The 13,219-nt window shown below is 38.9% G+C and overlaps 1 protein-coding gene across 1 annotated transcript in view; it reads right to left on the bottom strand.

Annotated features, from left to right (window-relative positions):
* The window catches only part of SLCO4C1 (solute carrier organic anion transporter family member 4C1), a 55,415-nt gene extending 42,760 nt beyond the window's left edge, over nucleotides 1-12,655 (bottom strand). The window contains exons 1-2 of the mRNA XM_037529401.2: nucleotides 12,319-12,655; nucleotides 8,049-8,312 (exon numbers count right to left, since the gene is read on the bottom strand). Coding sequence (XP_037385298.1) covers nucleotides 8,049-8,312; nucleotides 12,319-12,655 — 601 coding nt within the window. The remainder of the gene's footprint in view (nucleotides 1-8,048; nucleotides 8,313-12,318) is intronic.
* Between the last annotated feature and the right edge of the window lie 564 nt (nucleotides 12,656-13,219).

The raw sequence follows: 13,219 nt of genomic DNA, 5'->3' as shown, positions 1-13,219 counted from the left end.
GAATGCTAAGAATAAGAATGTTTGCAGGCTACAAACTATACAAAATGCTATATTAATTCCACCTAAAAATAAAAACAATAAATGGCAGTTAATTAAAACAATTATAAAATGAAATAACTTGAAAGCATAAGTATTCCAAAGTTGTCTTTGTTAATATCAAACAATGTCCAATATATATTCTAAATTAAAAAAATTGATATCCCTAAATCCAAAACCTCTTTTCCTTAAAAGGTGCATTTGAATGTACATGAGTAAATGCAATACAGATGCATGAATGTTAGTAAGAGCATGTGGGTGGGCATGAGTGTGCATGAATGTGTTCTAAGTACTGTGTAAGAATACAATCCCGAAAACAGCCCTAGTTAAAACTCTTTTAACTTGTTACTTTAAAAGTCTTTAGTCAGACTTTGAGGTATGTCAATATCAAATGAACCATTATTGAAATACTTTTATTCATATTTTATAACTTCCATGGCCAATAGCTAAACAAATCAAGAAAGGTAGTTTATTTTTTGCATTAATATAAATGTTCCTTAATTATCAATGAATATTATGATTCAATGCTGCTATTTAATGAACACCTATGACAAACTTGGTACTGTAGGTGCATAAGCTCCTATGAAGAAGCAGTTATCATTATCGTCATTTAAAGCTGTAGAAACTTGTCCAGGGTCACAGAGCTCTATTACAGTATTCAAGCAAAAATTTAAACTCAGTTTTACCTAGTGCTGATAGACTGCTGCATGCTTGCACTCAATGTAATGTGATAACATTCAAATAAAGAGAAAACATACACTGAAATACACATTGACTAATAAAAGCATTTTAATGCAGTGACTAAGAAAACAGATTTTCCTCATTTCTTTTCTTGCCACAAACCACATTTTCACCAACCTTTTCGAGGGAGTACAAAATGCATTGCTTAATCATTATCTCCCACGTTCTATCTGGTTAAACACTTGAAAACCCTATCAGATTTCCTTTTTATTTTATGCATAAAGATAAATAAGGGAAACCACTATTAAGTCTATGAAATAATCCTGACATTTTAGCTCCACCTTACAAGTATCGTAAATAATTTAGTGAAATCAATATTTTATCGGGTGATCAAGACCAAAAAGAAGACTGGAGTATCAAAGTATTTCATTACTTTATCTATTTATGCTTCTCACATTAGCTTCCTTTTCCATGCTGCAACTTTTTCAGATCTCAAGTCTAAAGGAAAGAGGCTGTTATGGCAAATAATTTTTGACTCTGATACACAATTCCCCCCAATTCTGTGATAAATAAATAAATAAATAAATAAATGGAAAGTATGTCCCATTATTCTTTGACCCCCCAAGTTAATGGAAAATAATGACAGAGAATTCCAAACTGACTTTATCTGCCACAAAGCATGTGGTCCTAATATGCCTCTATTGAAGGGATCTATTCATTCACTAACATATAGGACACCTCAACGAACATTCCTTGAGCACCTACTATATCTTACATGCTGTTCAAGGTGCTGGCCATAATGAAGCTTTTTATTCAACAAGGACTTTCAAAATCACATAGACATATGACAGCAGACTGTTGATTTTCTAAAGCCATTAAATAAAGGGAAACACTAACTTGTGGAGGGAAGGCAAAGTGAGCAGTGGAAGCAGGGTAAAAAGGACAAGCAAAACAATGGAGACCCTTGCTCAGTAAATTCAGAACTCACATATCATGTTCTCTAACTAAAGAGTCACAAAGTGCATTCAATTTTCATGATGCAATAGAGACACCATTTTAACTTTCATTTTTCCCCCCAAACTCACTGAACCACAGAACACATTTTTAAGTTAACTTCGCACCTTCAAGAAATGGGGTTTGCAGGTCATACTTTGGGAAATCCTACCACACTGTTTTCTCCTGCTCAAGGTCATGGATTTCTTAATTAACTCTCAGCAAATTATAGCTGTGAGTTTGTGATAATATCTCATTGATAACTGCTTTCCTACTTATTTTTATCTGTGACTTCCTTCTATTTTCAAAGCTACAGTTACATGAATTTCAACAAACTGGCAATGTTCAAGTACCAAGTTTTCCATGATGGTTGTGAAAATCCTATTTTAAAAACAGATATATTTTAAAGCAATAATCCTGACATAAAAGAAACCTTTTTATGTCCACAATTTAAACTACAAACTAATTAAACACTAAACCAGACATGAATCCCCCAAATTGATAAAATAACCTGAGCAATTTTTTCTCCAGAGTCACTGAATCAGGATCTCCAAGAGGATTAAATAAAGGCAGCAACTATGCAGGATAATTCACATACACTAAGAAGTCTGGGGAAGACAGTAGTGCCTCTGATAATAAAAACTTATAGTTTCACATCTGGAGCATTGGTGATGTCTAACTTAGCTCTACCTCTTTTGTTGTGTATATTACATTTAAAAGTCTATTTGAATCACTGGTTTTATTACACCAGTATATCTTCTAACCTAAGAAATTGCCTCTCCTCTTTATTCCTTTCAGTTACAATGAAACCAAAATAAGAAAAATGAAATCTATTTCCATAAGGAAGAAGAAATGTCAAGAAAGGCAAATACTCAGAGACCAAGCAAAAATTGAAGCATCTTGTATTGAATTTGTGGTTAAAAAACTCTTAATATTTTTACAGGATAAAAGACAAGATACTAACTCACAATAAATTCAATTTTGAGTACCTCTCTAATCATTTTCCTAATGCAACTTTTAAAAGTAGTCACCCCGCATACAAGTTCTTTGGTATAGAACTCTCCCTGAAGTACTTATCTAAATCAGTATAAATTTACTGAGACAAATGGAAAGTGGTGAGACACCTTTTTTTTGAGAGAAATGGATGGAAAGAAAAATAGTAAGACAATAAAACCTAGGAAAAGTCACACAATTAGTGCATAAAGAAAAAGAGTATTATTGAATTTAGTAATTACTCCTCTACAATTCCAATGTAATTGATAATGGTTCTCCTCTAAAAGTTTTAAACAATCTCAAAAAAATTATTTGCTTAACCACTCATCCAAAAGGAATTAAAAAGTGCTGAGATGAAAACAAAATATTACATGCTAAGCAACTGTTTATTACTATTTTTAACTATTTAAAAATTGTATGAAAATAGTGCTCATTCTGGGCCTCCCCCGGTGGCGCAGCAGTTGAGCACTGGGCTGCAGAAGCTGCCCGCAGCCTCTGCAGCGCCAATTTGATCCCCAGCTGCCTGCGAGGGTACCACATGGCGCGCAGACCTCTCCTGCTGCCCGCTGCTCCCCTCAGCAGTGTATTTCGTCAGTCTGCCTGTTCTGTTCCCCGCTCTGGCTCTGGTGAATTCTCTCACCCTCCTGTGCTTCTGACTATACCCAGTGCTTGTATAAATAAATAAATAAATCTTTTAAAAAAATAGTGCTCATTCTATGTTAAATATAGCAAAAAATGAGATCAAATGATTTCCTTGGAAATATTTTATGACAGTTTGGTTAACATATGTAAAAAATTGCCTTCAGATGCATTGTTTATCTTGTTTTTTAATTGTTCCTCTTTTTTGTATCTAACACAAAACTTTCTTTTGATAAATCTTACCTGTTAATTATCTCTAACCCTTATGTCTTATAAAAGTTGCCCCCTAAAAAAATACTTTCATACTTATTTATTTTTACAGAACAAAAGAAAATTCAAACTACTTCTAAACACCTATTTCTACTCATCTTTCATGTTATCCAAGTTAATTGTATTTCATGTTCTATTTCCATCTACTTACTAACTCTATTACATTACTTTAATCTTCTCCTACAGAAATTATCTCAAACTTAGTTTCCCTCAAACTTAGACAACAGCAACAAAAATACACACAAGGGAATATGTTAATTTTCTCAATGTCAATTTCAAATAAAATTACATGATTTCAATTAATAAGAGGATTTCTTAATGTTATGCCCATTAGGCTACTTAAGTGATGCTGTTACCTAAGGAGACTGGAACTTTCCCTGCATCTAATTTATTTACAGGAAACTTTTAGCTCATTTGTTTTCCTTTTCCCACTTAAAATTTTCAGTTTCTTCTATACTCTCCATAGAACTGGACAAATAATTCAGATTTTTGGTAATAAGATCCCACATTTGCAAAAGTGAACTAATTTCACTTGAACAGACAAGTTGTTATTATTATTATTATTTTTAAGATTTATTTATTTATTTATACAAGCACTGGGTATAGTCAGAAGCGCGGGAGGGTGAGAGAATTCACCAGGGCCAGAGCGAGGAGCAGGGAAGGCAGAAGGACCAAAGTACACTGTTGAGGGGAGCAGCGGGTGGCAGGAGAGGTCTGTGCGCCATGTGGGGCCCTCCTCCGGTGGCCAGGAGCAGCCGGGGATCGAACCCGCGCTGCAGAGGCTGCGGGCAGCTTTGCAACCCAGCATTCAACCGCTGTGCCACCGGGGAGGCCCCAAGTTATTATGTTTTAAAGAAAATACATGCCATTATAACTGACTGTTTGGTATTGGGAAAGGAAGGGCTTAAATTCATCCAAAAGAATGATTTTATTTGATGTTGTTAATAAACTTTCTATGAGGAATAAAAATTTGAAGAATGTTAAAGCATAAAAGCTAGTATTAATTTTAGTTTTTCTTGACCAGCTATGAAATAGCTTTAAATTCATTGCACCTCTTATCCTAAGGTGGGGCACTGTTAAAAAAGGGATTTACAATTTCTAATATTCCTTCTGTCTCTAAATGTCTGGGTTCCTTTAGATATAAATTGCCACTTGAGTCCTAAATTTTGTATGTTACATTGTAAACACCTACACATACACACTAACATACCACAATGACATTTCTATTGAAGAAAATTTTCAGTGAAAAAAAGAACCCAACATTTTCTTGACTATGGGAGAGTAATTGGTATATCCCTTTCTAAAAGTTAAGTGTGACATTTTCTTTCAAAAATTATCATAAGGAATCGCTTCAAACCTAGTGTCAGCATTTCCAGGAATGAAGAATAAAGAATTATTTGCACATTAACATAAACATGTATGTTCAAAGACCTATTTTGTAATATAAGACATGTATCAATAATATGCAGTTCATACTAAGTCCAAACCTGAATTCTTGATTTCCATTTTCAATCCTGCTCTACCTAGTCTACATTTTATTTTAGTAGAAGTTGCCCCTGTTGATCAAATATGAAGGTATTCAATTATCCTTCACAATCCATTAGAAACCCATTAGAGAGTTTTCTTTTTCCTTTAAAATACATTGAAAATCAGGCTTCCCCTCGTGGCGCAGCGGTTGAGCGCTGGGTTGCGAGGCTGCCACAGCCTCTGCACCGCCAGTTCGATCCCCGGCCACCAGCGAGGGTCCCATTAAAAAAAAAAAAAAACACAAAACATTGAAAATCAGTTACTCTCCTAAATCTCTACTGTTACCAATAGAGTCCTAATCACCTTTATTTCTCACCTGGACTATAGTACAAGCTAAAAGCCTCCTGGGTGATTTTCCTACCATTTATTCTTGTGTCTCCAAAGCCATAAGCCCAAATGGCTTCAGAAACCAAAATGATCATTTTAAATCATAAGGTTATGTACTTCTCTCCCTGTGTAGAAGTCTCATGACTTCCTATTGCACTGAAAGGAAAATCTGAATAACCCATGGGGGCATCTACCTGTCTCTCCAAGTTCATCTCATGTCTCCTTCGCCCTTGCCTTGATTATAGTGATCAAAACTAACTTAAAACCTACCAAGTTCTTTCCTGCACCAAGGCCGTTGATCATGAAATCTTCTGTCAAGCCTGTGAAATCTTCTTTCTTTCTTTCTTTCTTTTTTTTTTTGTGGGACCCTTGCTGGTGGCCGGGGATCGAACTGGCACTGCAGAGGCTACGGGCAGCCTCGCAACCCAGCGCTCAACCGCTATGCCACCAGGGGAGGCCCTGAAATCTTCTTTCAAGCCTGTCTCCTTGTTATCAGTTATCATAAGAGCCTGTGCCCCATTTGCACACACATTTTTCCTTTTGTACAATTTTACTTCATACTACTTGTCCCCTTCATACACCCAACTTAATCTTCAATTATCTTACTTATTTGTTCATTTATTTATTTATTCCAACTATAGATGGCATGTACCTTTTACCACTATCTCAGTACCACCTATAGTCCATGTCAATAAACAATCATTGTATAAATGACAGAATAAGTTAAGAACAACCTAAATTTTTGCTGTCATTTGTAGCAGACAAGCTATTGCTTAAGAGTAAAAATCTTACACATTTAGTCAATTTCTCTATATCATATTCTTCAATTAAAATAATTAAAAATATGATTAAGACAAATCAATAAGAATTTGGGGAAACTTGCACAGTACACAGTAATATAATGGAAGTTTATGATGTGGCTTCAGCAATCCTCAGCCTTCATCTCCGGACACACATTTTAGTTTGTGGTCATTTCCCTTTGGGAAACATACATTTTCAGACTTACTGCGACTCAAGGTCTGTAAAGCAAGAGCTGAAGCTAAGAAAGTCACTGAGGACAGATGAGACTCTTGCACTGGAATATGTGTTTAAGTTTTAGTTTAGAAATTCAGATTTCTTACCAGTTTGCATACTTTAAGAACAAGTAGGGCACCCTATCAACTGCAAGTGTAAGGGATTACATTCAACACAGATAATAGATAATAGCTAAGGGATTAGATTCAACACAGATAATAGCTGAGTTCTACAAACAATAATATTTTTGTCTATCATAGAAACAGTATCATGTTTCTTGTGTGACAGACTAAAATTTAGACTTTTCACTTAATGCTAACATTTTAAAGATGTTATCTACAGCTTATGTCTATTCTGCAAAATGTGACTTGTTCTTAAAGCTATTTCCAGTGAAATCATGGAATGTGGCCTTATTCAATCTTGCCCAAGACTGGATAATGTACTAGAATTAGAAACTACACAAGTGCTCTTTCCACTAATAACATATTCTCCTCATCTCATTCATTACAAACTGACTAATTTTTTTTTAAAAAATCCTCTATTAGTCAATATGCTTGCATATTCCATTTTCATTTCCCAAATGAAGTCCGTTTACCTAGTAAGTGCACTCTTAAAACCATGCTGCAAAGTACGTACTTTTTATGGAAAGCAATTTCCTATTTGTTGACCTCCCATAATTGGGAATTGACCCTGGGTGTTTTTTAAAACTTTAATATTCACTTTCAAAATAAATACCAATATAAGAATACCAACTTTTAAGAAAAAATGTTTATAGTGCAACAGGCCCCAATTCTTATTTTTTTCTTAATATAACTCTTTTCTTCCCTTGCCTAACCCCTGAAAGCTTCTGATTCTGTAGCCCTGTGGTTTTATTGCTATTAAAAGTTCCAGGAAGGATAATAAAATGTTAAGGTCTACTTTAATTAGCACATTCCTCTAGTTCTACCAGAGTTGTTTCCTCATTAAAATTGATTCTCTAAGAAAAAAATAGAATTATGAATAATCAAATTTCCTCGTTGAGCCTTGGATTAATGTACTTCACTAAATGCAGAAGCACGTTAGATAAATCATTAAGTTCTGAGTCTCTAAGTTGTACTTTTAAGTAGAGCTACCTTTAGTTGCTAAGCAAAGCTTCAGTTCTCCTAAAAATTTCACTTCTCTCTATCACAAATCAGGAATAAATATGTCAGGGTGCAGAGCTGTAAGTACAGCAAATAAAACCACAAAGGGAAAAAACTATAGCTCTTAGAAACTATAGACCTTAGAACACCATGAGATCACAACACCTGCAAAGGAAAACAGGTCATTGAATTTTGAGGACTGTCTGTAACATAGGGAATGGGTATCAGAGGATTAAAAACTTGGAGAACCACTGAAGCATTAAACAATACACAATCTGTCTCAGTAATCTCTTACTTCACACAATTCACATAACAAAACAAGAGCAAAGAAAGACATTTAAGCCCTCACCCTGGTTGCCTGTACAAGTGATTCACAATATAGAACAAGTGACCTAGTTTCATATTACTTCTTCAATTAAAGCCAAGAAAAACACAACATAAATTTACCTTCAAAAAGGGACCCCACTTGGTATCTTCCACTAAAAAATTTTGGCAGTGAAAATACAAGTGCTCCCAGTCCTATCATGAAGGATGCAAATGCAAGCCATCTTGGTTTGTGTCCTCTTTCACCAATGAATGAAACAAATAAAGATAACAAACAAAATGATATGTCATAGCTTGATGATATCAGGCCTGTCAGGGAACTCTTCATTTCATAGCGCTTCTCAATGGTGGAAATGCTAATATTTACCAGGCCATTGACTACAACACCTAAAGAGAAAAGAAAATATATGTGCATTATTACAACTTTGCCATCTAGATTATAATTAGTAATACAATGTACCAGAGTTTGTTCATTTCTTTTGATATTTGCAAATGCACCGATTTTAAAGTTTCAACGTTTCAAAGCTAAGCACTTCAAACACTTCCTTACAAATCAGTTTACTTTTAAATTATGAGCATGTGAATATTGGTGTATTAAAACTGACATTTACCACTTACTAACTTATAGTTAATTCATTTCTCTTCACATAACAATTAAAAAGTCAGACTAATAAAGTCTCATGAAGCCATTTTGCTCATGTCCAAACGTATGATAGCATCCCATCAACCTCACTTGGAAAAATTACAAATAGTACATGAGGTCACAGAGTACTACTCAGTGTTTCCCAAATTACTCAATCCTTAAACACTTTATAAAAAGAGAACTTCTTGACTAATTCTTTAAAAAGGTGAAATCGAGTTCTCAAACCTCTTATTTTCCTTCCAACACTCTTGTAGACATTAAAGTTATTTAAAATGTCCTAGAGCAGGGGCCTCCCTGGTGGCGGAAGGGGTTAAGATGCAGCACTATAAAGCTATCTGCAGCCACTGCAGCACAAGTTCCATCCCCGGCCAGGGAGCTGACCCACATGTTGCAGCAGACCTCTCCTGTCTCACCTGCTGCTCCCCTCAGCAGTGTATTTCAGTAGATCCACCTGTTCTGTTCCCCACTCTGTCTCTGGTGAATCCTTTCACCACCGCTCCCCTCCCATACCTCTGGTCTGCATCCCAGTTCTTGTATGCATGAATAAATAAATCTTAAAAAAAAAAAAAAAAGTCCTACAGCAAAACTAAACATGAACAGTCTTTTTTCTATCACTGACATTCTAAATAGTATGCAAAGTAAAAAAAACAAAAACCTTACACTTCTATTTATTATAACTGTGGTAGAGGAAAATAAAATAAATAAGGAAAGCTAGACATCCAGTTTTGACAGACTTAACAAACATGTCCTGTCCAGATACTGATTAAATTTACAGGAGTTTAAACATCACAATAAATTCAAAGTAATCAAGCATAATCAAATTATAAAATTTTGTTTAACTAGTTGCAGCTTTTACTGAAGTGGATAACACAAATTCTTTCCTTTCATTCATGCATTAGTAAGAGTGCAATCACTTCAAATTTTGTTTTATCAAGACTGATATAACAGGTTTGAAAAGTCCTAACATAACTTTCACTTTTTTTGACTGTGTAATACATAAGCTAATTTATAATTCCTGAGATTTGAAGATGAAGAATCTAAAGTACCTAGGAATGATATATCTATATAAGGAGAAAGTTATCTGAAAATACGACCCATGCAAAAACTAACTTTCCAACACGTGTGCCATATTAATTAAAAGTCAGTCATTAGAGCAAATAGTCTTGATAAACCTTGATACAAAAGAAAAAAAATTAAAAAGTTATCTGAAGAAGTAGATGATTTGTAAACTTTTATAAAGAACAGCAGCTTAAGCCTATGGATCCCAACCTGAATTCTATGCTATACAAGTTCCAAGAACTCTGCTTAAAAAAAAGAAAAAGAAAAAGAAAAGAAATTCCATGAAAAGACTACATACTCTTTGTGTCTATTGTGAATGCATCAAAATAGAAGGAAATTAAGTGTTAAGAGATATCCTGTTTATCTTTGAAAAATGCTGTATTAAGTAAACTCATTTGGCAAGTTTTTATCCTCCCCTCAATTAAACACCTATTTCTATATCATGAAAATGGTCTTCTCAAAGTATCATATTTGAGAAACATGATATGTTTTCAGTTATTCAATGTTAAACTAAGACAAAAATTAATTTATTAGGTCACTGTTTTACGTAAGATTATGCTTCTGAAATTTGGGGATCTCTGCATAGAATGAGCTCCAGACTAAACCTGACAAATTTTTTTACAATTGTCAATTATATTTGACTTTTTAAAATTTATACAAAATACAAAATGATGCAATCTGGATTAATATGAAAAGATCCTAATACATTTTAAGATAAAAATGCAAGACAAGAATTACTGGGGGGCCTCCCCGGTGGCGCAGCGGTTGAGCGCTGGGTTGCGAAGCTGCCCGCAGCCTCTGCGGCGCTGGTTCGATCCCCGGCTGCTCCCCAGTCACTGGAGGAGGGTCCCACATGGCGCGCAGACCTCTCCTGCCGCCCGCTGCTCCCCTCAGCAGTGTACTTCTTCAGTCTGCCTGTTCTGTTCCCCGCTCTGGCTCTGGTGAATTCTCTCACCCTCCTGCTCTTCTGACTGTACCCAGTGCATGTATAAACAAACAAACAAACAAACAAATAAAACATGCCTCTATAAAAAAAAAGGAGAAAAAAATTATAAAAAAAAATTAAAAAAAAAAAAGAATTATTGGGGTCCCAATTTCTTTGAACTTTGCATTCCTTTAGCTCTTCTCACTGTTTTTAGACAACTCAGATAAAACATTGAGAGTACATGAACTTTGGTGGGGACAAGAATGGTAGTAAAAAAGAAGTAACTAAACTACTGTACCTTCCTGGAAGAGCTGCCTTTCACTTGCAATTCAACACTTACTTTGCACCTAACATATGCAAAGCTAGGGGCACAGAGTTCCTTTAAGACTGAGGTCACGAATAAGAACAAAAAGAATATAACTACATTTAGTCTTTTCTTAATCTTTAAAAGCAATTTTTAACTCCTCATCCCCACCCAAATATTTCTTGGATTACATTTCTTTCAGTTTTCAATTCTCTTTACAAAATACATCAAAGGTACCACTCAAGGCGCCTCCCTGGTGGCACAAGGGGTTATGTCTCAGCGCTATGAAGCTATTCACAGCCTCTGCAGACCAAGTTCGATCCCTGGCCAGGGAGCTACCCACATGGCGCATCAGACCTCTCCGGTCTCCCCGCTGCTTCCCTTAGCAGTGTATTTCAGTAAATCCACATGTTATGCTCCCCACTCTATCTCTGATGAAAGCTCCGTCTCTCCGCAACTCTGGCCTACACCCCCAGCTCTTGTATGCATAAATAAATAGATCTTAAAAAAAAAAAAGTACCACTCAAATGACCACGAAATATGTACATCCCAATCATTTTCTAATTAGCCTTCAACATGTCCTTCCAGATGCTCCACCTTAACTGCCCTCACTCCTCACTAGGTCACCTTAGTGTAACTTTCCATTTCTTCACTCCGTGCAAGAGAAGGTAGCGCCTTCCCTCAGTCAGTGACCTTTTCTCCTCTCTCCCCTACCAGTCACTCGGCCAAACCAGTCTTCGACAGCAAAGTCCTGAGGGCATAAGCCTAGAGTTTCTCAGATAGTCCCCAGGGTACCCAATGGAGATCTAGAACAAAACACATTCTGCACAACTCTTTTGTGTTTGAAAGGTCTCAGCCTCAGCCTCCAGCGGTGCCAGAAGCCCTGGCTGGCTTCCGCACTAGCCCCCACTTGCACCCTCGTACAACTCAAACGATACTCACGAAACAAGAAATGCGTACGGGTAAGTCTACTTCTATAGATGGCATATGAAAAATATATGTGTGCATTTGCAAAGCTCACCCTAGGAGAACCACCCCGCCCTCATCTGCAAATTAATCCTTTCCTTCCAGAAACAAAGTTAAAAATCCCTTCAATGCGGATTTGGCCAAAAGTATGCTTTGTTGAGATAGAAAACGGATTCCCCTGGGGCAAAATGTTCCCCTCACCCCTCCAACCCCCTTCCAAAAAAAGAAAAACCACCAGATTTCTAGAAATGTGTATCTGCAATCTGCTCAACTGAGGTAGAACATGCCAGAAAAATGCTTGAACCGCGAGTTTGACATGTTAGGATACAGGGGTCTGCCAGACGTGGACGCCTGAACCTGGTTGGTCGACGTCGGTGCGAACACCCGCAAGTCCCAAACCCGGGTCCCCTCGCACCGCGCCCCCCCGCCCGGGAACCCCGCGCCCCTGCGCTCCCTCCGCCCGGTCACCGCCCTTCGCGGCGGGCGCCGGACTTACCTTGCGCGAGGGCCAAGAGGCAGTAGTGAAGCAGAAAGCCCCGCGGCGTGTTGCAGCGCTGCAGACACCGGGGCTGGAAGGCGCCCCATCCGCAGGGCCCCTCCTCGAATTCCGACCGCGACTCTGGCCCGGGCGGTTCTGGGGGGCTCGGGGCAGTTTCTGAAGGCAGAGGCGGCTCTGGTAACTTCTGGGGCTCCCGAGGCGCCGACTCCCCGCGCTGGGCGTTAGTGGGCAAGACCGACACATCGACGTAAGCGGGCGATGCCGACGTCCGGCGCGGGGTGTCGGGGCTGGAGGGGACGAAAGCCGGGTTCTCGATGCCGTCGCCGCCCTTCATGGTCCGCGCGGGTCTCGGCGACTCCGGCGCGTCGCGGCCGCGGAACACTCGGGCCCCGCTGGCTCCTCCCCCGGGCAGGTGGTGGCGCCCCCGCGCGGAGCTCTCCCCGCCTCCCCGGCGCGCTCGGCCGCGGCTCCCGCCGCAGGGACCCTCCTCCGCCGGCACGCGGCGGCCGGAGCCGCCCGCGCGGCCCCCAGGCGGGGGGTGTGTGCTCGGCCGCGCCTCACCTGTCGCCGCCCGGGCCGGCTGGAATGTGCGGCGTGGGCGCGCGCCCCGCCACCCGCTGGAGAGGCCGGGGCTCCCCGCCCCGCCGCAGCCGGGCCCCGAGCCCACCGCGCGCCTCGGCGGAGCCCCGCGCGGGGACCCGGGAGGTTGAGGGAGTCTGGTGGCTAGAAAGCTCCCCCTGGGTGCTGACGGGAGCGCCGTAAACACAGTTGCATCAGGAGATCGTTCAAGAAAATACCCTGCGATTTGCTTCCTGTGCTGCTTATCATCCCAGGCTAGTTCTGCACTCCAAGAACCAGGCGGCTACAGGTACAATGTTTTAGATTCTATGAGCAACAT

Source organism: Talpa occidentalis, unplaced genomic scaffold (genome assembly GCF_014898055.3).
Source record: "Talpa occidentalis isolate TD23 unplaced genomic scaffold, MPIMG_talOcc4v2.1 talOcc4.6, whole genome shotgun sequence".
Taxonomy (NCBI): domain Eukaryota; kingdom Metazoa; phylum Chordata; class Mammalia; order Eulipotyphla; family Talpidae; genus Talpa; species Talpa occidentalis.
The sequence above is the reverse complement of the archived record's forward strand: the minus strand, read 5'-3'. Positions and strand labels throughout refer to the sequence as shown.